The sequence below is a fragment of the Symphalangus syndactylus genome, chromosome 12 (assembly GCF_028878055.3).
Source record: "Symphalangus syndactylus isolate Jambi chromosome 12, NHGRI_mSymSyn1-v2.1_pri, whole genome shotgun sequence".
Taxonomy (NCBI): domain Eukaryota; kingdom Metazoa; phylum Chordata; class Mammalia; order Primates; family Hylobatidae; genus Symphalangus; species Symphalangus syndactylus.
This window is the reverse complement of record NC_072441.2, coordinates 131,943,230-131,967,285: the sequence shown is the minus strand read 5'-3', so window position 1 is coordinate 131,967,285 and position 24,056 is coordinate 131,943,230. Positions and strand designations below refer to the sequence as shown.

Below are 24,056 nucleotides of genomic sequence, written 5' to 3'. Positions count from 1 at the left end.
CATTCTGAAGGTCTGGAATTTTGGTATGTGCTAGGAAGAAGGAGGCTATGTGATCAGCTGCCTGCAAAAACCTTGGGCACTATGTCTCTAATGAGCTTCCCTGGTAGACAACACTTCCCACATGTTGTCACAACTAATTGCTGAGGAATTAAGCATGTCATGTGTGACTCTACTGGGTGAGGACTCTGGAAAGCTCTCAACTGGTTCCTTCCAGACTTCATCACATGTGCCTTTTCCTTTTGCTGATTTTGTTTTGTACATTTCACTATAATAAATCGTAGCTGTGGATACAATTACATGCTAAATCTTGTAAGCCCTTGTCGCAAATCACTAAAACTGGGAGTGGTCTTGGGAACCCTGATGCACCTACAAATCAAAAAAATAGACAATTTTTAAAATGGACTAAAGATCTAAAAAGTTACTTCTTTTTTTTTTTTTTTTTGAGACAGAGTCTCACCCTCTCACCCAGGCTGGAGTGCAGTGGCGCGATCTCGGCTCGCTGCAAGCTCCGCCTCCCGGGTTCACGCCATTCTCCTGCCTCAGCCTCTCCGAGTAGCTGGGACTACAGGCGTCCGCCACCATGCCTGGCTAATTTTTTGTATTTTTAGTAGAGACGGGGTTTCACCGTGGTCTCGATCTCCTGACCTCGTGATCCGCCCGCCTCGGCCTCCCAAAGTGCTGGTATTACAGGCGTGAGCCACCGCGCCCGGCCAAAAGTTACTTCTTGAAAGAAGAAATCTGGCTGGGCGTGGTGGCTCACGCCTGTAATCCCAGCACTTTGGGAGACCAAGGCGGGCAGATCACGAGGTCAGGAGTTCTAGACCAGCCTGACCCGCCTGACCAACATGGTGAAACCCTGTCTCTACTAAAAACACAAAAATTAGCCGGGCATGGTGGTGCGTGTCTGTAATCCCAGCTACTTGGGAGGCTGAGGCAGGAGAATCACTCGAACCTGAGAGGCAGAGGTTGCAGTGAGCCGAGATCACGCCACTGCCCTACAGCCTGGCACAGAGTGAGACTCCGTTTCAAAACAAAAATAAACAACCAACCAACAACAACAAAAAACTGGCCAGGCATGGTGGTCTATGCCTGTAATCCCAACTACTTGGGAGGCTGAGGCAGGAGAATCACTAGAACCTGGGAGGCTGAGGTTGCTGTGAGCCGAGACTGAGCCCCTGCCATCTAGCCTGGGCGACAGGCTATTTCAAAACATAAAAATAAAAATACAGGGTGGTGGCTCACCCTGTAATCCCAGCACTTTGGGAGGCCAAGGAGGGTGGATCACCTGAGTTCAGGAGTTCGAGACCAGCCTGGCCAACATGGCGAAACCCCATCTCTATTAAAAATACAAAAATTAGCCGGGCGTGGTGGTGCATGCCTGTAATCCCAGCTACTCGGGAGGCTGAGGCATCACTTGAATCCAGGAGGCAGAGGTTGCAGTGAGTCGACATCACACCACTGCATTCCAGCCTGGGCAACAGAGTGAGACTCCATCTCAAAAAATAAATAAATAAAATAAAAATAAAAGTAAGTATTTTATGTAAGTAGAAAGCAAAAAAAGAAAAAGTTAATAACAATATATATCTCAAAAAGTTAAATATAAAGTTACCATATAACCTAACAATTCTACTGCTAAGTATATACCCAAAAGAAATCAAACTTATGTCTACACACAAACTTTTACTTGAATATTAAGTGGAAACAATGTAAATGTCCATCAACTACAGAATGAATAAACAAACAAAATATGATTTTTCCACACAATGAAATATTATTCAGCCATAAAAAGAAATGAAGTACTGATACGTGTTACGACATGCTAAGTGAAAGAAGTCAGACACAATATTATATGATTCCATTTATATGAAATGTCCAGAATAGGCAAGCCATAGAGACATAAAGTAGATTAGCGGTTACTAGGGTTTAGGAGGAGAGATGCGGAGTGACTGCTGATGGGTACAGTGTTTCTTTCTGGGGTGATGAAATGTTCTGGAATGAGATAGTGGTGACGACTGCACAACTTTGTGACTATGCTAAAAACCACTAAACTATATTCTCTAAATGATGAATTTTGGTATGTGAATTATATCTTAATTTAAAAAACCCAATATTTAGAATATGAACCCAGATATGTATGTATCGGGAAGAAACTAAACCAAAATGTTAACTGTGATTATTCTGGGTGGTATGATTATGGCATAAGGGATTTAAATTTTCTTTTTCATATGCTTCTGTTTTAGCAAAATTTTCTACAACAAACCTGAATTACTTTTATAATTTTTAAAGTATTTAAAAGTTATGGCCGGGCGCGGTGGCTCACGCTTGTAATCCCAGCACTTTGGGAGGCCGAGGCGGGTGGATCACGAGGTCAGGAGATCGAGACCACAGTGAAACCCCGTCTCTACTAAAAATACAAAAAATTAGCCGGGCGTGGTGGCGGGTGCCTGTAGTCCCAGCTACTCGGAGAGGCTGAGGCAGGAGAATGGCATGAACCTGGGAGGCGGAGCTTGCAGTGAGCCGAGACTGTGCCACTGCACTCCAGCCTGGGCGACAGAGCGAGACTCCGTCTCAAAAAAAAAAAAAAAAAAAAAAAAAAAGTTATATATTAAGGAATATCTTAAGATAGCAATGTTAACAGTATTAATAGCTAGCGAAGTCATAGCAGTTTTGAAGAGCCTCTGTAAGCACTTCTGTGGTATCAGGGGAGGGAATAATACATATGCAAGTGTCACAGAAGGACCTCTGACCCTAGGTTAAACAGAAGAGTTCAAGTGATAAAACTATGCATAATTGACAAAAGACACATAAAAGGAATTATTAAAGTTGTAGTCAAAGACTATACAGAATTGTGTTCTTTTTTTTTTTTTTTTTTTTTTTGAGACGGAGTCTCGCTCTGTCACCCAGGCTGGAGTGCAGTGGCGCAATCTTAGCTCACTGCAAGCTCCGCCTCCCGGGTTCACGCCATTCTCCTGCCTCAGCCTCTCCGAGTAGCTGGGACTACAGGCGCCCGCCACCACGCCCGGCTAATTTTTTTTTTGTATTTTTAGTAGAGACGGGGTTTCACCGTGGTCTCGATCTCCTGACCTCGTGATCCGCCCGCCTCGGCCTCCCAAAGTGCTGGGATTACAAGCGTGAGCCACCGCGCCCGGCCTCAGAATTGTGTTCTTTATGCAGACAGTAAGTTATTGCTTAAAATTCTAATTTCTTTGTTGGAATTTTCTGATGCACATGTCATTTCTTGATTTAATAAATAGTTCTGAGTTATATACCCTCCAAAGTAAAGATAAAAATCAAGTAGTCCCTATATCGCCATAATTTAAACTGACAGTACCATAGTCAGAAAATATTTATAAAATTTTTGGGTGGGGATGGCTCACCAAACCCTGGCCCACTAAAAAACAAATAATTAAAATAAAAATAAAAATAAAATAATTACAATTTTTTTTTTATATACAGTCTGGGTGCCATTGCTCACATTTGTAATCTCAGCACTTTGGGAGGCTGAGGCAGGAGAATCACTTGAGCTCAGGAGTTCAAGACCAGCCTGGGCAACATAGTGAGACCCCATCTCTAAAAAAAAAAAATGGCAGGGCATGGTGGCTCATGCCTGTAACCCCAGCACTATGGGAGGCTGAGGTGGATGGATCACCCGAGGTCGGGAGTTCGAGACCAGCCTGACCAACATGAATAAATCCCATCTCTACTAAAAATACAAAATTATCCGGGCATGGTGGTGCATGCCTGTAATCCCAGCTATAGAGGAGGCTGAGGCAGGAGAATCGCTTGAACCAGGGAGGTGGAGGTTGTGGTGAGCTGACATCAAGCCATTGCACTCCAGCCTGGACAACAAAAGCAAAACTCCATATCAAATAAATAAATAAATTTTTAATGAGCCATACATGGTGATGCATGCCTATAGTCCCAGTTACTTTATTATTTAATAATTCATAAAAATAGTTTTACAAAACACCATGATTTCGACCAAGAAATATATCCTACTATTTTGTAGACTTGGTTTTTAAGTGTCCAGTATACATACCGCTTGGCTTATTAAAAATGAATCATAATGCAGCTTTCAGAATTTCAAAAAATTCTATCATAAATATTGATCTAAATTTTGATGCCACTTTTTTTTTTTTTTTTTGAGATGGAGTTTCGCTCTTGTTGCCCAGGCTGGAGTGCAATGGTGCGATCTTGGCTCACTGCAACCTCCGCCTCCCGGGTTCAAATGATTCTCCTGTCTCAGCCTCCTGAGTAGCTGGGATTACCGGCACCCACCATCATGCCCAGCTAATTTTTTTGTATTTTTAGTAGAGACAAGGTTTCACCATGTTGGCCAGGCTAGTCTTTAACTCGTGACGTCAGGTGATCTGCCTGTCTCAGCCTCCCAAAGTGCTGGGATTACAGGCATGAGCCACTACGCCAGGCAGGTGCCATATTCTATAAACAACTTCTCTTTTCTTTTTTGAGAGAGGGTCTTGCTCTGTCACCCAGGCTGGAGTACAGTGGCATGATCATGGCTCACTGCAACCTCTGCTTCCTGGGCTCAAGCTATCTTCCCACTTCATCCTCCCAAGTAGCTGGGACTACAGGAATGTGCCACCACATCTGGCTCATTTTAAAATTTTTTGTAGAGATAAAGTCTCAATATATTGCCCAGGCTGGTCTCAAACTCTTGAACCCAAGTGATCCGCCTGCCTCGGCTTCCAAAAGTTCTGGGATTACAGGTGTGAGCCACTGCACCCCGCCACAATTTTTCATTAAAACCAAACCTAAGTATTCTGGCTTGTGATAAATCACAGTATTCATCTGATATGAAATATTCACCATCTTGCCCTTCCCCTTCCCCTTGCCCTTCCCTTCCCTTTCTCTTCCTTCCCTCCCTCCCTCCCTCCTTCCTTCCTTCCTTTCTGTAAATACTTATTGAGGACAATTAGATATATGTATATCACATAGCAACATATAAATCATAAAGCACATTAGAATATAGCCAACAAGACTAATAAAGAAAATAAGACATTTTTATTATTACCTCCAACAGCGTAGACCATCCCTCCCAGAACTGTTACTCCCAGCCCACTTCGAGCCTGATGAAGTGAAGACACAGTGGTCCAGTACTGGCTAAAGGTGTCAAAACGTTCTACACAGCTGAGGGCTCTGCTATCACTCCAGCGACCCCCCTGCAACCGAGTATATCCACCTAAACAAAAGAAGAAAAGGTAGTAATGAAAATCTAGTGTTCTACATCTAAACATTTAGTATAACTATTATATAACAAGAAATAAATGGTTTAGAAATTACTTTCTCTATATACATATAATGTAATATTCTTAAATTTGCCAATTCCTGAAAGACTGTGGCTTAAATACAGTAAGAAGGTTAGGGCCGGGCGCGGTGGCTCACGCTTGTAATCCCAGCACTTTGGGAGGCCGAGGCGGGCGGATCACGAGGTCAGGAGATCGAGACCACGGTGAAACCCTGTCTCTACTAAAAATACAAAAATATTAGCCGGGCATGGTGGCGGGCGCCTGTGGTCCCAGCTACTCGGAGAGGCTGAGGCAGGAGAATGGCGTGAACCCGGGAGGTGGAGCTTGCAGTGAGCCGAGATTGCGCCACTGCACTCCAGCCTGGGCAACAGAGCGAGACTCCGTCTCAAAAAAAAAAAAAAAAGGTTAGCCTCAGTGTTTTACCACTTGGTCTTGGTTATAAATAGAATATTATATGAAATATAAATCTAGGCACTGCTTATCTGTTAAATTAGGAAAGTTTCATTATAACTTTCATTAATGTCTTTTTCAATTAAAAATAGTGAGTTGAAAGCTGTGTGTGTGTGTGTGTTTGAGGCAGGGTTTCGCTCTGTCACCCAGGCTGGAGTGCAGTGATGTGATCACAGCTTACTGCAGTCTCGATCTTCCCCCATCAACCTCCTGATGAAATCCTTGTTTTGACTATTACATCCAATTGGCAAAAAAATTTTAAGAAGCACCCAAAAGCAGTATACTTAAATATTAATACATATATGTAATTATACATATATGTACATTATAAATTATCTCATACATATGGTACTTACATAAAAACAGTATTATGTATACAGATCTGGACTACATATATATATCAATATGCTATATATTATATGTGTTTTAAATGCTGATAAAGTTTAATGCTTTTTTTTTCTTTTTTTGAGACAGGGTCTTGCTCTGTTGCCCAGGCTGGAGTGCAGTGGTACAATCTCTGCTCACTGCAACCTCTGCCTCCTGGGCTCAAGTGATCCTCCCACTTCAGCTTCCCAAGTAGCTGGGACTACAGGCACACACCACCACACCAAGCTAATTTCTGTATTTCTGTATAAAGACAAGGTTTCATCATGTTGCCTAGACTGGTCTTGAACTGCTGGGCTCACACAATCCTCCCACCTCAGCCTTCCAAAGTGCTGGGATTACAGGCCATGAGCCACCACATCCAGATGTAAGTTTAATGCTTTTTAAAATAAAAATGAAAATAAGTTGTAATATGTGGCAGGGCACGGTTGGCTCATGCCTGTAATCCCAGCACTTTGGGAGGCCAAGGCAGGCGGATCACGAGGTCAGGAGTTCGAGACCAGCCTGGCCAATATGGTGAAACCCTGTCTCTACTTAAAAAAAAAAAAAATATATATATATATATATATATATGTATACAAAAATTAGCTGGGCATGGTGGCACATGCCTGTAGTCCCAGCTACTCAGGAGGCTGAGGCAGGAGAATCGCTTGAACCCGGGAGGCGGAGATTGCAGTGATCTGAGATCGCGCCACTGCACTCCAGCCTGGGGGACAGAGTAAGACTCTAGCTAAAAAAAAAAAAGAAGAAGTTGTAATATGTTCCTCTGATATTCCTATGGATCATCCTTTATAACCACACTTTGGAGATCATTGGTTCCTATCACTCCTAATGACTAAGATACTGTGAATAGTTTAAAAACTTGAAATTTATTTTATTTTTCAAAATAATTCAAATTTTTTACTTTTAAAGCAGCACTTCTTTAGTCACTTATTTGATAACTGGATAATCTACGAACTCAAAGGTTTAGATCACGGAATAACAGATATCAAATAGCTATTTCTTCTTAGACGTATTTGTCATAATATATAAATGCAGTTTATAAATCTGTAGTCTGTATGTGAAATTAAATATGCCTCTTCAACACACCCACATATTCTGACATGTATAGTAATAACAACAAAATATTAAAAAGGTTTGATCTGGAACACAAATATAATTTCTATTACTTTTTTAAGGGCTCTCACCTACTGCATACAGGTACTTTCTTGCTTTCTTCCGAGGTCGAACCTTAGATGTCTGCAGAAAACTACAAAACTTGTTCTCTTTGGGAGATTTGCATACTTCACAGTACTCTTTCAGAAGTGTTTGCAATGCAACACGAAGATTAAAATCGGATACTCCTAAAGCAATATTTAAAAAGACAATGTTTTAAACAATTTTAAAATAATATTGAAAAAACACATTTCTATAAAGATAAGACACATTTAACAATCAAGAAATAAAAAATCATCATCAAACAATGGTGTTTGTTTCCTACAATACCAAATATTGGTACTGACTATTTTAAGGAAAGTATTTTCTTCACTAATGAAGAACAAAAAAGGTTGTTGTTAAAATATATGCTTCATATATAAGCAGAATAGCAACTACAAAATATACATGCTTCACAGTATCCCCCCATGCATAAGAATTTCCAGGCCAGACGTGGTAGCTCATGCATGTAATCCCAGTACGTTGGGGGGCCAAGTCAGTTGGATTGCTTGAGCCTAGGAGTTAGAGACCAGCCTGGCCAATGTGGTGAATGAAACCTTGCTGCTACAAAAAATACAAAAATTAGCCAGGTGTGGTGGCACATGCCTATCGTTCCAGCTACTCTAGAGGTTCATGTAGGAGTACCACTTGAGCTCGGGAAGCAGAGTTTGCAGTGAGGCAGGATTGCACCACTGCACTCCAGCCTGGATGACAGGGTGAGACTCTGTCTCAAAAATAAAACAAAAAAAGAAGAAGAATTTCCAAATAAAGATTGCAAACTGAAACAAGATCACAATTATCTAACAAAATTTAAAAATTAAAATAGCCAAAAATTCTATACTTATAACACAACAAAAAAGATATAAAATTATGTCATTAACATTTAAGAATGATAGACAAAGCAAGAAAAATAAATTCTGGTGGCATGAGTATCATATCCTAAAAGGATTATGCATATGATGAGGTAGGTTGTCCTTGCTCAAGGGTGCTTAGCTGAGGAGGTGAACGGGATGAGAGTCAACCTCATTTGCCAAGTTGTAAGACCTGTTCTCCCTGAAAGGGCACTATTTTCTAATTTGCACAAAGGCATTATAAATGCTAGCAAGAGATTGTCTCCTATCTTTCCATCTCTAATCTTTTCTCTGTATCCCGGACAAGAAGCAATATTGAAGAAAAATGGTCAACTAACAAAATCTTGAGAATTCTCACTAATAATAATTTGCAGACAGATAGAATCAATAGTGAAAAGCAGAACTGAGAAAAGTTGAACAAAATCATTAAAAGGAAAAGTCTTTACAAGACCATCAGTTAAGGTGGAAAGGACCACCTGGATTTGCTCTCTAACAGAACACTGTGGTAGCCAAAGTCCACACTAGTGGGATACATCTCTGGCTAGGTTAAGTAGGCCCAGATATAAGATAAATAACAAGAACTCAATAGAGAGATATCAAAGTCAAGTTCCTAAGTAAGGATCTCAGCCCTAGTGGATCTCTAGTCTTCAACCACCCTCATGCCTCAGGCTAGAAAGAAGTGGCAAGAGCCAGCACAGTGCCTCATGCCTGTAATCCCAGCACTTTGGGAGGCTGAGGTGGGAGGACTGTTTGAGGCCAGGAGTTCAAGACCAGCCTGGGCAACACAGTGAGACCCTGTCTCTACAAAAAATTTTAAAATGAGCTGGGCATGGTGGTATGAACTTGTAGTTCCAGCTACTCTGGAGGCTGAGGAGGGAGGATCACTTGAGCCCAGGAAGTCAAGGCTTCAGTGACTATGATTGCACCACTACATGCCAGTGTGAGTGACAGAATGAGACTCTGTCTCAAAACAAAACAGAACAAAGGTGGCAAGAACACAACACATAGCCTTCAAATTTTAGACTAGAGAAAACAAAGTAGTTGTACTAGGTAGAAAGAGTGCCAAGGAGAATTAGTTCTTGTATTATCAGAACAGAGTTTGAACAGAGTTGACATGAACAACAGTTCAGTATGAGCAAGATATCAAGAAAGAGCATAGGCCTTATTAAAGTACATCCCAGGGCCAGGTATGGTGGCTCACGCTTATAATCCCAGCACTTTGGGAGGCCGAGGGGGGCGAATCATGAGGTCAGGAGTTAAGAGACCAGCCTGGCCAACATGGTGAAACCCTATCTCTAATAAAAATACAAAAATTAGCCAGGCATGCTGGCACATGCCTGTAATCTCAGCTACTCAGGAGGCTGAGGCAGCAGAATTGCTTGAACCCGGGAGGCAAAGGTTGCGGTGAGCCAAGATCACGGCCACTGCATTCCAGCCTGGGTGACACAGCAACACTCTGTCTCGGGGGAAAAAGAAAAAAAGTACATCCCAGGAAAAAGAAGATAAGAGATTGAAGAATTCAGTCAGAAGAAAACATCAGCTACAAATAGACAGACTCCTCGTAAGTGCTTCACACGATATAATTGTTTAAGAATGTAGGTCCTGGCCGGGCACGGTGTCTCATGCCTGTAATCCCAGCACTTTGGGAGGCTATGGCGGGTGGATCACCTGAGGTCAAGAGTTCAAGACCAGCCTGGCCAACATGGTGAAACCTCATCTCTACTAAAAATTACAAAAATTAGCCGGGCGTTATGGTGGGCAACTGTAATCCCAGCCACTCGGGAGGCTGAGGCAGGGAGAACTGCTTGAACCTGGGAGGAGGAGGTTGCAGTGAGCCAAGATTGCTCCACTGCACTCCAGCCTGGGCGACAGAGCGAGACTTTGCCTCAAAAAAAAAAAAAAGTATTTTTATTTATTTATTTATTTTGAGACAGAGTCTTGCTCTGTCGCCCAGGCTGGAGTGCAGTGGTGCGATCTCGGCTCCCTGCAAGCTCCACCTCCTGGGTTCACACCATTCTCCTGCCTCAGCCTTCCGAGTAGCTAGGACTACAGGCGCCCATCCCCACGCCTGGCTAATTTTTTGTATTTTTAGTAGAGACAGGGTTTCACCCTGTTAGCCAGGATGGTCTCGATCTCCTGACCTCATGATCCGCCTGCCTCAGCCTCCCATAGTGCTGGGATTACAGGTGTGAGCCACCGTGCCCGGCCTTGAAACATTTAAAGTATTTAGAAATTTCACACAAGAAAATTTCCCCAAAATGAAGGAAAAACTAAAATTTCAAAGAGAAAAGATATATGGCAGTCTAATGAAAAAATGATCAACTTCAAAACAAATCAAGAATAATGAAAGAGAATTCCTTAGACATTCAATCAGAAAAATCAAGTCATGGCCAGGTGCAGCGGCTCACACCTGTAATCCCAGCATTTTGGGAGGCCGAGGTGGGCAGATCACAAGGTCAGGAGTTCGAGACCAGCCTGGCCAATATGGTGAAACCCCATCTCTACTAAAAATACAAAAATTAGCTGGGCATAGTGGTGCACACCTGTAGTCCCAGCTACTCAGAAGGCTGAGGCAGAATAATTGCTTGAACCCAGCAGGCAGAAGTTGCAGTGAGCTGAGATCACACCACTGACTCCAGCCTGGGTGACAAAGCGAGACTTCATCTCAAAAAAACATAAATAAATAAATAAGCAAGTCATTAAAAAAAAAGCCCAAATCCAAACTATGCCTTACAAAGTTTGAGGACAGGAGACACAGGAGAATCATTATAATTAAAGAATATTGGCCGGGCATGGTGGCTCAGGCCTGAGCACTTTGGGAGGCCGAGGCAGGCAGATCACCTGAGGTCAGGAGTTCAAAACCAGCCTGGCCAATATGGCGAAACCCCGTCTCTACTGAAAATACAAAAATTAGTCGGGTGTGGTGGTGGGCACCTGTAATCCCAGCTACTCGGGAGGCTGAGGCAGGAGAATCGCTTGAACCCGGGAGGCAGAGGTTGTAGTGAGCCGAGATCGCGTCATTGCATTCCATCCTGGGAGACAGAGTAAGACTCCGTCTCAAAAAAAAAAAAAAAACAAAAACAAAAAACGTATTATGCCCACCCAAATTGGTGTGAAATTTAAAAAGCAACGCACAGAAATTCTCAAACATGAAGGAATTCAGGAAACACAGTAATCGTGAGCCTTTCTTTAAAAAAGCACTTGATGATGAAATCCAGCCAACCAAAACAATGCATAGAAAAAAAAATCATCAATGAAAAGACAATGGTCAAAAAGCTGGTAGAGAACATCAAATCCATTTAAATTCAAAACTAAGAGGACAGAGCTAGGGGAATCATGACTACAAATATATATATAAATAAGGGCTATACACCTTGACAGAAAAAAAGGAGTGGAAAGAAAAATAAAAATGCTAATTACCTAATTTTTCTTAGCAAAAAGTTGATACTGTTTAAAATTGAAATACAATTTGAAACTATGATTCTTTTAATGATTTTCATCTTTTGTCCTTAATTCTACATGAACCTTTTAGAATAAATATTTCTTGGGACAAGGGAACATAAATCTGAAATTAGTTATTACTTCAGTTTCTTCTTTTGTTAACTTATAGCAAGATTTAGGTAAATTTTTTGTATTATAAATAATATGTATAAAATTATTTTTATTTTTATTCTTTTCTTTTTTTTTTTTTTTTTTTGAGACTAGAGTCTTGCTCTGTTGCTCAGGCTGGAGTGCACTGGCACAGTCATAGCTCACTGCAGCCTCAAACTCCTGAGCTCAAGTGATCCTCCCCCATCGGCCTCCCACCAAGTAGCTGGGACTACTAGTAGGCACCACCATGCCAGGGTAATTTTAAATTATTTACTTATTTATTTATTTAGAGACAGAATCTCACTTTATCATCCAGGCTGGAGTGCAGTGGTGAGATCTCGGCTCACTACAACCTCTGCCTTCTGGGTTCAAGCAATTCTCCTGCCTCAGCCTCCCAAGTAGCTGGGACTACAGGTGTGTGCCACCACATCCAGCTAATTTTTGTATTTTTAGTAGAGACAGGATTTCACCATGTTGTCCAGGCTGGTCTAGAACTCCTGACCTCAGGTGATCTGCCTGCCTCGGCCTCCCAAAGTGCTGGGATTACAGGCGTGAGCCACTGTGCCCAGGCTAATTTTGTTTTTGTTTTTGTTTTGAGATGGAGTTTTGCTTTGTAACCCAGGCTCCAGTGCAGTGGTGCGATCCTGGCTCACTGTAACCTCAACCTCCTGGCTTCAAGTGATTCTCCTGCCTCAGCCTCCAGAGTAGCAGGGACTACAGGCACATGCCACCACGCCCAGCTAATTTTTGTATTTTTAGTAGAGACAGAGTTTCACCATATTGGCCAGGCTGGTCTCGAACTCCTAACCTCAAGGGATCCACCTGCCTCTGCCTCCCAAAGTGCTGGGATTAAAGGCATGAGCCACTGCACCCAGCAACTAATAACTAATTTTAAATTTTTTTTGTAGAAACAAGGTCTTGCTTTATTTTTTATCTTTTTATTTTATTTTTTACTTATTTAATTTTGCTTTTTTTTTTTTTTTTTTTGGAGACAGGGTCTCATTCTCTGACCCAGGCTGGAGTACAACACAGCAACACCATGAAGTACAGTGGCATGATCACAGCTCACTGCAGCCTCGACCTCCTTGGCTCAATTGATCCTCCTAGCTGGGACTATATGCATGTACTACCAGGCCTGGCTAATTTTGTGTGTGTGTGTGTGTGAGATAGAGTCTTGCTCTGTCGCCAGGCTGGAGTGTAGTGGTGCGATCTTGGCTCACTGCCACCTCCGCCTCCTGAGCTCAAGCGATTCTCCTGCCTCAGCCTCTCGAGTAGCTGGGACTACAGACGCATGACACCACACCCAGCTAACTTTTTGTAGTTTTAGTAGAGATGGGATTTCACCATGTTAGCCAGGATTGTCTTGATCTCCTGACCTCGTGATCCACCCGCCTCAGCCTCCCAAAGTGCTGGGATTACAGGCGTGAGCAACCACACCAGGCCACGCCTGGATAATTTTTTTAAAAAATTTTTGTAGGCCAGGTGCAGTGTCTCACGTCTGTAATCCCAGCACTTTGGGAGGCCAAGGAGGGTGGATCACGAGGTCAGGAGATCAAGACCATCCTGGCTAACATAGTGAAACCCTGTCTCTACTAAAAATACAAAAAATTATCTGGGCGTGGTGGCACAGGCCTGCAGTCCCAGCTACTGGGGAGGCTGAGGCAGGAGAATCACTTGAACCCAGGAGGCAGAGGTTGCAGTGAGCCGAGATCACACCACTGCGTTCCAGCTTCAGCAACAGAGCGAGACTCCGTCTCAAAAAAAAAAAAATTTTTTTTTTTTTAGAGACAAGGTCTCACTATGTTCAGCCCAGGCTAGTCTCAAACTCCTGGTCTCAAGTGATCATCCTGCCTTGGCCTCCCAAAGTGTTGGAATTACAGTTGTGACCACCACGCCGAGCTTGCTGTTGTTTTTATATTTCTGTTATTACCTGTACTTTTTATAATGAGCATATTCCATTTAAAGATAAGTAAAATCATTGTCTAAAATATAAGAAACAGACATATAATCAAATATCCAATAACATTAAATTACCTAATTATTTCAGTTGTAAGTACAATAATATATATACAATGGAAAAAAACCTACACATTTCATGTAATATAACTTAACCATTTAAGATTTTACTCCCTCTGAATTTTAGTCTCATTTTTCTATACAAGTTGCTTATATTTTCTCCAATATGATCAAAGAGGAAAAGTTTCAAAGCTGAAAAATATCATGGTTGCCTTTAAAAAAATCAATTTACTTCTCCCTTGATCCCTGCAGTATTTTCCTTCACTGAAATACCACTAGATGATAACTACTGGGCATGCTTAAAAAACACTTCAGCGGCCGGGCGCGGTGGCTCACGCTTGTAATCCCAGCACTTTGGGAGGCCGAGGCGGGCGGATCACGAGGTCAGGAGATCGAGACCACGGTGAAACCCCATCTCTACTAAAAATACAAAAAAAATTAGACGGGCGTGGTGGCGGGCGCCTGTAGTCCCAGCTACTCGGAGAGGCTGAGGCAGGAGAATGGCGTGAACCCGGGAGGTGGAGCTTGCAGTGAGCCGAGATTGTGCCACTGCACTCCAGCCTGGGCGACAGAGCGAGACTCCGTTTCAAAAAAAAAAAAAAAACTTCAGGACTTGAATTAGACACTCTTACTGTGTCTAATTTTAAATTATAAATTATAATTTTTTTTTTTTTTTTGAGACGGAGTCTCGCTCTGTCGCCCAGGCTGGAGTGCAGTGGCACAATCTCGGCTCACTGCAAGCTCCGCCTCCCGGGTTCACGCCATTCTCCTGCCTCAGCCTCTCCGAGTAGCTGGGACTACAGGCGTCCGCCACCACGCCCGGCTAATTTTTTTGTATTTTTTAGTAGAGACGGGGTTTCACCGTGGTCTCGATCTCCTGACCTCGTGATCCGCCCACCTCGGCCTCCCAAAGTGCTGGGATTACAAGCGTGAGCCACTGCGCCCGGCCATAAATTATAATTTTAAAAGGCTGTAGGAGCCGGGTGCAGTGGCTCATGACTTTAATCCCAGCACTTTGGGAGGCCAAGGCGGGTGGATCACGAGGTCAGGAGATCGAGACCATCCTAGCTAACACGGTGAAACCCCGTCTCTACTAAAAATACAAAAAAAAAAAAATAGCCGGGCGTGGTGGCGGGCACCTGTAGTCCCAGCTACGCGGGAGGCTGAGGCAGGAGAACGGCGTGAACCCGGGAGGCGGAGGTTGCAGTGAGCCGAGATTGTGCCACTGCACTCCAGCCTGGGTGACAGAGCGAGACTCCATCTCAAAACAAAAACAAAAACAAACAAACAAGAAAAAACCTATATAAAACAAGGCCCTATTGACTATGTGACAAAAATGTTGTGACTATAGGCTTGCAAGAACCTAAACCTGTATTTCCCCTAGGAGCAATCGTTCAGTATTTGCTAATTCCGTGTTTGCAGCAGACTTACACAACATAACTACTGCAAATAACAATCAACTATATATATGTAGTAAAACAAGATATCACTCAGAAAAACCTACAAAATTATGTTAACATTGCTGAGTGGAGAAAAACTAATAACCCATTATTTTAAATTATGTATTTACAGAATTACACCATTAATGCTTAGTAGTGTATTTAACTTGTAATAAAATCATTTGTAATTCAATAGCAACCTAATTGTTCAGTGCATGACAAGAGTAAAAACTTCAGGCCGGGCGCGGTGGCTCACGCCTGTAATCCCAGCACTTTGGGAGGCCGAGGCGGGCGGATCACGAGGTCAGGAGATCGAGACCATCCTGGCTAACGCGGTGAAACCCCGTCTCTACTAAAAATACAAAAAATTAGCCAGGCGAGGTGGCAGGCGCCTGTAGTCCCAGCTACGCGGGAGGCTGAGGCAGGAGAATGGCGTGAACCCCGGGGGGCGGAGCCTGCAGTGAGCCGAGATCGTGCCACTGCACTCCAGCCTGGGTGAAAGAGCAAGACTCCGTCTCAAAAAAAAAAAAAAAAAAAGAGTAAAAACTTCAAATCTCAAAACCAGGTCTAAAGTAGGCTGGAGAGCAATGGCACAATCCTGGCTCACTGTAGCCTTGACCTCCTATACTCAGGTGATCCTCCCACCTCAGCCTCCCAGGTAGCAGCGACTATAAGTGCATGCCACCATGCTGGGCTAATTTTTTGCCTTTTTTTTTTTTTTGTAGAGACAGGGTTTCACCATGTTGCCCAGGCTGGTCTTGAATTCTTGGGCTAAAGCAATCTGCCTGCCTTGGCCTGCTAAAGTGCTAGAATTACAGGCATGAACCACTGCACCTGGCCTAAAGTAATTCTTAGAAATAAATTCAAACATCATTTTTCTAATGTAAACATAAAAACTATTTTATACTATAGTAAAACATATTTTCAGAATTAAGTTTAGAATCTAAAGATGATTCAAAGGCTACTCAGAGGCCATAATTGTGTATCAATACCAAATTTATTTTATAATGAAAGGATTTATAGGATTCATTGAGTTTTTTTTTATTTTTAGTGTATGCATTTTCTCCAAGTGTTAGGTTTTGCTTAATTTTTCAGAGTAGCAAGAGGAAATCTTAACTGAAATAATTGGTTCTGTCAACAGCAGTGGTTATGTTAGTAGCTCTGTCGGTAATTTTTATCTGTAACACTAATCTGCCTTAGTAATCAATCTCGAGAAAGATTTTGATAAAAATAGTGGGTAGAAATATTAAACTACTACTGCCCACCCACAAAACACAAAAGCTGTATCTTACATAATCATTCAATACATTTTAAAAAAAGAAAAAAAAAGAGTAATCATTCAATAAATGTCTGCTACTGAACCAAAAAATGAAAACACTCTCCCACATTTCAGAGAACACATCACTGGATAATTAATCAACTAATTTGATATATAGCAAAAAAGTTACCTTCTATGTACTTTAAAAGTCTCTGAGGAGGTAATAAAGGGAATCGAATTGGGTCTAGCACTTCCACCACATATTTTCTTCTTTTTCCCAAATCTTTCAGAATCCATTGCATTGCAGCTAAGAAGACCTGGTATTCATCCTCAATGCTAAGCTCTTCACTTCGCAAAATTTTGATCAGTTGATCTTTAGTAAGTGCCAAGAACTCTTCTCCACTATGAACCTCTAAGAAATGGACATGAATGTAGTCTTCTGAGAATTCCAAGAGATCATGGCATGCAATTTGCTCAGAGAACTGAAAAATTCCAATGCAGTTCAGTGGATCAATTTGTCCTTTCAGAAATTCACAGCAAAGATGAACAACTTCAGTCAACTGTAGCATGTCTGCTGCAATAATCAACTCCTGGACATTATTCACACCTATGTTCACTATACCTAGAGAATTAGGAAGACAAAACGGCCAATAAAATAAAAACAAACATTGGCTTACCATATTCAAAAAGTATTATACTTGATTTCACTGATAGTTTGATGCTTGCAGAGTAGACAGACGCTAAAAAAGGCAATCAAGGAGGCCGGGCGCGGTGGCTCAAGCCTGTAATCCCAGCACTTTGGGAGGCCGAGGCGGGCGGATCACGAGGTCAGGAGATCGAGACCATCCTGGCTAACACGGTGAAACCCCGTCTCTACTAAAAATACAAAAAATTAGCCGGGCGTGTTGGCGGGCGCCTGTAGTCCCAGCTACTCGGGAGGCTGAGGCAGGAGAATGGCGTGAACCCGGGAGCCGGAGCTTGCAGTGAGCCGAGATTGCGCCACTGCACTCCAGCCTGGGCAACAGAGCGAGACTCCGTCTCAAAAAAAAAAAAAAAAAAAAAAAAAAAAAGGCAATCAAGGATTTGAGTAAAGAGCACAAAATTTAAACGATAACGATACCTAACACATTTATGAAAAACTTAACAATGAACCAGGTGCAGCATTAATTGCTTTATATGCTAATTTAACCCTTATTATAATCCCATGTGGTAGATATTATTATTTTTCTTATTTTCATATTAAGGAAACAGAATCAAAGTTTAAGTAACTTGTCCACAACTTGCATGGTAAAGCAAGTTGCAAGGTAGGGGTTGACATCAAAGTCCATGCTTTTCCCATAAAAAAGAAGGAAATCATGTGCTTTACAGCAACACAGATGGAGCTGGAGGCCATGATTCTAAGCAAATTAACACAAGAACAGAAAACCAAATATCATATGTTCTCACTCTTAAATGGGAGCTAAACATTGCATACACATGGACACCAAGAAGACATGGATACACATTGGGGCCTACTTGACAGTGGAGGGTAGAAGGAGGGTAAGGATTGAAAAACTACCTATCAGGTATTATACTGATTAGCTGGGAGACAAAATTATCTACATACCAAGCCAAGACACACAATTTACCCATGGAACAAACCCGCATATGTACCTCTTGAACCTAAAAGTTGGAAAGAAAAAAACCAAACAACAACAGCAACAACAACAAATAAAGTCTATGCTTTTAACACAAGGTTATATGCATGTAACAAACATTTACTGAGGCACTGGGGAGAGTAAGACAAGGTCTCTATCTTCAATGATGATAAAATGCCATACAATGTTCATTTTTTGTTTGTGCTTGTTTTGAGACAGGGTCTCGTTCTGTTGTCCAGGCTGGAGTGCAGTGGCGCAATTTTGGCCCACTGCAACCTCTGCCTCCCGTGCTCAGCTGAGCCTCCCACCTCAGCCTCCCGAGTAGCTAGTACTACAGACACTCACCACCATGATCGGCTAATTTTCTGTATCTTTTTTTAGAGACAGGGTTTCGCCACGTTGCCCAGGCTGATCTCAAACTCCTGGGCTCAAGCAATCCACCCACCTCAGCCTCCCAAAGTGCTGAGATTATACACAATGCTAGTTTTTAATATTAGGAATAACCAATAATCTATAACATAAGAGAAACTATTAAATACTGAACTATTATACCACTTTCTTTTCCAAGGGCTTCACTTTCTTTTTTTAATTTCTTTATTTTTTTCGAGACAGAGTCTCACTATGTCACCCAGGTTGGAGTAGAGTGGTGCATCCTCGGCCCACTACAACCAACACCTCCTGGGTTCAAGTGATTTTCCTGCCTCAGCCTTCCAAGTAGCCAGGATTACATGTGCGCACCACCACGACTGGCTAATTTTTGTATTTTTAGTAGAGACGAGGTTTCACCATGTTGGTCAGGCTGGTCTCAAACTCTTGGCCTCAGGTGATCCACCCACCTTAGCCTCCCAAAGTGCTGGGATTACAGGCGTGAGCCACCACACCCATCCTTTTTTTTTTTTTTTTTTTTCCAGACAGGGTCTTGCTCTGTTGCCCAGGCTGGAGTACAGTGGCGTGGTCTCTGCTCACTGCAACCTCTGCCTCCCAGGTTCAAGCAATTCTCCTGGCTCAGCCTCCTGAGTAGCTGGGACTACAGGTGCACACCACTAAGCCCAGCAAGACTCCGCCTCAAAAAAAAAAATTAGCCAGGTGTGGTAGCATGTGCACCTGTAGTCTCAGCTACTAGGGAGGCTGAAGTGGGAGGATTGCTTGAGCCTAGGAGTTTGAGACCAGTCTGGGCAACATAGCCAGACATAATCTCTACAAAAAAAATTTAAAAATTAGCCTGGCATGGTGGTGTGTGTTGTGGTCCTACAGGTACTCAGGAGGCTGAGGTGGGAGGATAGCTTGAGCCCAGGACGACGAGGCTGCGATGATCTTGCCACTGCATTCCAGTGTGGGTGACAAAGCAAGACTCTGTCTCACAAAATAAAAAAGAAAAGAGGCTGGGCACGGTGGCTCTCACCTGTAATCTCAGAACTTTAGGAAGCTGAGGTGGGCAGATCACTTGAGGTCAAGAGTTCGAGACCAGCCGGGCCAACATGGTGAAAACTCGTCTCTACTACTACTAAAATAAATAAATAAATAAATTAGCTGGGCATGTTAGTGCAAGCCTATAATCCCAGCTACTTGGGAGGCTGAAGCAGGAGAATCGCTTGCAACTGTGAGGCAGAGGTTGCAGTGACCCAAGATTGTGCCACTGTACTCCAGCCTAGGCGACAAAGTGAAACTCCGTCACAAAAAAAAAAAAAAAAAAAGAGTAATATATATTCACTGTGGAAAAAGAACTTTAAGACAGAAAAACTAAAATGAAAAACATATTTTTCCATACACAGACATATGTTGTATTAACACTGTAGTGTCTTTCTTCATATAGTTTTTCTCTCTCTCTCTTTGAGACAGTGTCTTGTTCTGTTGCCCAGGCTGGAGTGCAGTAGCATGATCATCACTCAACTGAAGCCTCAGCATCCTAGGCTCAAGTGATCATCCCATCTCAGCCTTTCAGATCTTTTTTCTATGCATATTTGTTGCATATCCTGTAAGACTATACATCGTTCTGGTGTGCCTTCTCTTTCTTTCCCCTTCCCCTACTCCCCTCTTCATCATTCCAGTTGTTTTATTTTATTTAGAGATGGGGTCTCACTCTGTCTCCCAGTCCAGGGTGTAGCAGCTTGATCATGGCTCACTGCAGCCTCAAACTCCTGGATCCTCCCACATCAGCCTCCCGTTAGCTGGGACTAAAGACACAAGCCACACACCCAGCTAATTAAAAAAAAATTTTTTTGGCTAGCCGTAGTGGCTCACGCCTGTAATCCCAGTACTTTGGGAGGCCAAGGCAAGTGGATCACGAAGTCAAGAGATCGAGACCATCCTGGCCAACATGGTGAAACCCCGTCTGTACTAAAAATACAAAAATTAGCTGGGCGTGGTGGCACACGCCTGTAGTCCCAGCTACTCGGGAGGCTGAGGCAGGAGAATCGCTTGAACCTGGGAGGCGGAGGTTGCAGTGAGCAGAGATCACGCCACTACACTCCAGCCTAGTGACAGAGCAAGACTCTGTCTCAAAAAAAAAAAAACAAAAAATTTTTTTAGCCTGGGCAACGTAGTGAGACCCTGTCTCTACAAAAAATTTGTTTTACATTAGTCAGGCATGGTGGCATGTACCTGTAGTCACAGCTATGTAGGATGGTGAGATGGTAGCACTGCTTGAGCCCAGGAGATTAAGGCTGCATTGAAGTGTGAGTGCACCACTGCACTCCAGCCTAGACAACAGAGAGAGACCCTGTCTCAAACAAAATTTTTTTTTTTTAGAAATGGGGTCTTGCTATGTTGTCCTGCCTAGTCTTGAACTTCTGGCCTCAAGCAATCCTCTCACATTGGCCTCCTGAAGTGCTGGGATTACAGGCATGAACCACTGTGCCCCGTGTACATTCTCTAATGTTATTAAAACTCTTCAAAAACATTTAAGAAATAGTTTTGAGTAAAATAACATATGCTGATTATAAACACTTTGTGGAAAAAAATTACCTACAGATAAATGCTGTCAAACATTCTGGTTGCTTTCTCATGTGTAAATACATATAAGTTTTTTGGGTTTTATTTCAAACAAAATAGGGGTTTATTTATATCCTGATTTTTTAAAATTTTATATATCGTAAACATTCTTCCATAATAGTATACATATATTTTAAGATTTGTTAGATCTCATTTGTGAGATCTATACATGTATCATAATTTATTTAGCCATAAAACCTACTGAGACAAGATTTTATTAAATTATATACTACTATAAATAAAGTCACAGGCCAGGCGCGGTGGCTGGCGCCTGTAATCCCAGCACTTTGGGAGGCCAAGGCGGGCGGATCACAAGGTCAGGAGATCCAGACAATCCTGGCTAACACGGTGAAATCCCGTCTCTACTAAAAATTAAAAAAAAAAAAAAATTAGCCAGGTGTGGTGGCATGTGCCTGTGTCCCAGCTACTTGGGAGGCTGAGGCAGGAGAATCGCTTGAACCTGGGAGGCAGAGGTTGCAGTGAGCCAAGATCGCCCCACTGCACTCCAGCCTGGGTGACAGAGAGAGACTCCGTCTCAAAAAAAAAAAAAAAAAAAATCAAATAATAGTAATAATGCTACAATAAAATCCTGGTTTGTAAATATGTGCCTGCATCACTAATTAATTCCTTCAGATTCCTAGAAAAGGAGCACCGGGTCAAAAGATATGAAATTTTCAGTCACATAATAACATGTTGCTAAATTACCTTCTAGATAAGTTAGATCAATTTATATTTCCACATTAGCGCATGAGTGATTGAATCATTCTTCAGTCAAAGCAACAGGCTCATGTAACATACCTGTGTAAATGAAATCTAGAAGTATCTGAAAGATTCCTGCTTCAATTCCTAGAATCGGTACAACATCTTTTGAGGACTCTTTCATTCCTCCAGTGAACAAAGCTGCAAAGTAAGGACTGCTGGCAGCCAAAACCAGCCGATGAGCTTTAAAACTTTCCTGTCCAACTTGCAGCTGCACATCACAGAAATGCTGTCCATTTCTCATCTTATTGATTTGGGCCAAGATGAGTTGGGCATGTTTATCTGATGAAAAAGGACTATCAGCAGCCTTGGGACAGCCCTCATTAGCCATGATGATGGTAGATTAATTAAAAGGACTGTTGCCCATAATCTGTTACTACCCTGAAAAACAAAATACAAAGAGATCAAGCAACAAAATTTTTTTTACATGCTTTCTATTCACACATAAGAAACATTCTCTATACTTAAAATCTACTTAAGGACATAAAACAAACATAAAACAAATTAGGACTAAAGTGTGGTACTATTAATATTTCTAATATGGTTTCAGAGAATGAAATAAGTAGGGAAGCTAAAATAATTGAAGAATGCTTCACACAAGAAACGGGACCCGCACTAGAAACTGAAAAGATAAACAGTTAATATTAAGGTATGAGGAGAGGACACTTCTTGATGGAGTAAAAAATAATAATAAAAACGCACAAAGTGGCCGGGCGCGGTGGCTCACGCCTGTAATCCCAGAACTTTGAGAGGCCGAGGCGGGCGGATCACGAGGTCAGGAGATCGAGACCATCCTGGCTAACACAGTGAAACCCCGTCTCTACTAAAAGTACAAAAAACTAGCCGGGCGAGGTGGCGGGCGCCTGTACTCCTAGCTACTCGGGAGGCTGAGGCAGGAGAATGGCGTGAACCCCGCGGGGCGGAGCCTGCAGTGAGCCGAGATCGCGCCACTGCACTCCAGCCTGGGCGACAGTGAGACTCTGTCTCAAAAAAAAAAAAAATTAAAAAAATAAATAAAGCACAAAGACAGAAAGTTAACAAAGCACCCATCACAGAGCACACATCACAGACAACAGGAACTTTCAAAAAGCAGTTGTGATCAGTCTAACTGCTTAAAATCATTCAATGTGTTCACTTCCCGTAGCACACAAAGCCCTTCGGGATTCTTGTTATAATTTAAGACTGTTCAAATATAACTTCCTCCAGGAACCTTTCCCCGTTCCTCCTCTGGAATTGTGGAAATATGGTCCCAAACTCATCTGAGTTTGTTGCTCACCCTAAGCTTATTGGTTTTACATTCTATAGCACAGGTCTACCTTATCAAATACCCTACCACCCTACTCCTAATGCACGCATGCGTGCGCACACACACACACACTCACACTCTGAAAACTCCTTGAAAGACAGCCCTTTAAGGGCAGGTGCTATCTTTCATAGCTATAGCACCAGTATATAACATGTTAGGTTTCCAATGTTTGTGAAATAAATGAGAACAAGGAGAAATAACAATAGCTTAGGTTGGGTTTTTGTTTTTTTTTTAACTTTTAGCTTCTCCACATATTATGTCAATGGTAACTCTCACAATAATTAAGAGGTGAGAAGAAAAGATAATCTTATCTAAAATGAGAGAAAAGGAAACTGAAGCTCAAAGTTTCCCCAAGGATACAATGTTAGTATGACGGTCTCAGTATCTGAATCCAGGCCTTCTTACTCTAAATCCAGGACTGTTCCACCATATCACACTGCATAGGAATTATTAGGCCACCAGACACGTCCTAAATTACTTTTTAAATAAAGAAACTGCTGGGCACAGTGGCTCGTGCCTGTAATCCCAGCACATTGGGATGCTGAGGCATGGGGATCACTTGAATCCAGGAGTTCGAGACCAACCAGACCAACATGACAAAACCCCGTCTCTTCTAAAAATACAAAAATTAGCCAGGCGTGGTGGATCAGGGCTATAATCACAGCTACTTGGGAGGCTGAGGCACAAGAATCACCTGAGCCCAGGAGATGGAGGTTGCAGTGAGCTGAGATCACACCACTGCCCTCCATTCTCCAGCCTGGGCGACAGAGCAAGACTCTGTCTCAAAAAAAAAAAAAAAAAAAAAAAAAACCATGAGATCCTGTAATATAAGACATATGGAATAGCACAGGGAAATTTAAGATGACTAAGGTTTTGTAATTTAGGTATCAATGACAATGGGTAATAAGACTTA

The 24,056-nt window shown here is 42.3% G+C and overlaps 1 protein-coding gene across 5 annotated transcripts in view; it reads right to left on the bottom strand.

Moving 5' to 3' along the window:
* Positions 1 to 24,056, bottom strand: part of IPP (intracisternal A particle-promoted polypeptide) — a 61,273-nt gene that overhangs the window by 34,723 nt on the left and 2,494 nt on the right. For all 5 annotated transcript variants that reach the window (XM_063627662.1, XM_063627663.1, XM_055255302.2 and 2 more), the window contains exons 2-5: positions 21,877 to 22,218; positions 16,641 to 17,072; positions 7,289 to 7,444; positions 5,033 to 5,200 (exon numbers count right to left, since the gene is read on the bottom strand). In XM_063627662.1, coding sequence (XP_063483732.1) covers positions 5,033 to 5,200; positions 7,289 to 7,444; positions 16,641 to 17,072; positions 21,877 to 22,168 — 1,048 coding nt within the window. In that variant the 5' untranslated portion in view covers positions 22,169 to 22,218. The remainder of the gene's footprint in view (positions 1 to 5,032; positions 5,201 to 7,288; positions 7,445 to 16,640; positions 17,073 to 21,876; positions 22,219 to 24,056) is intronic.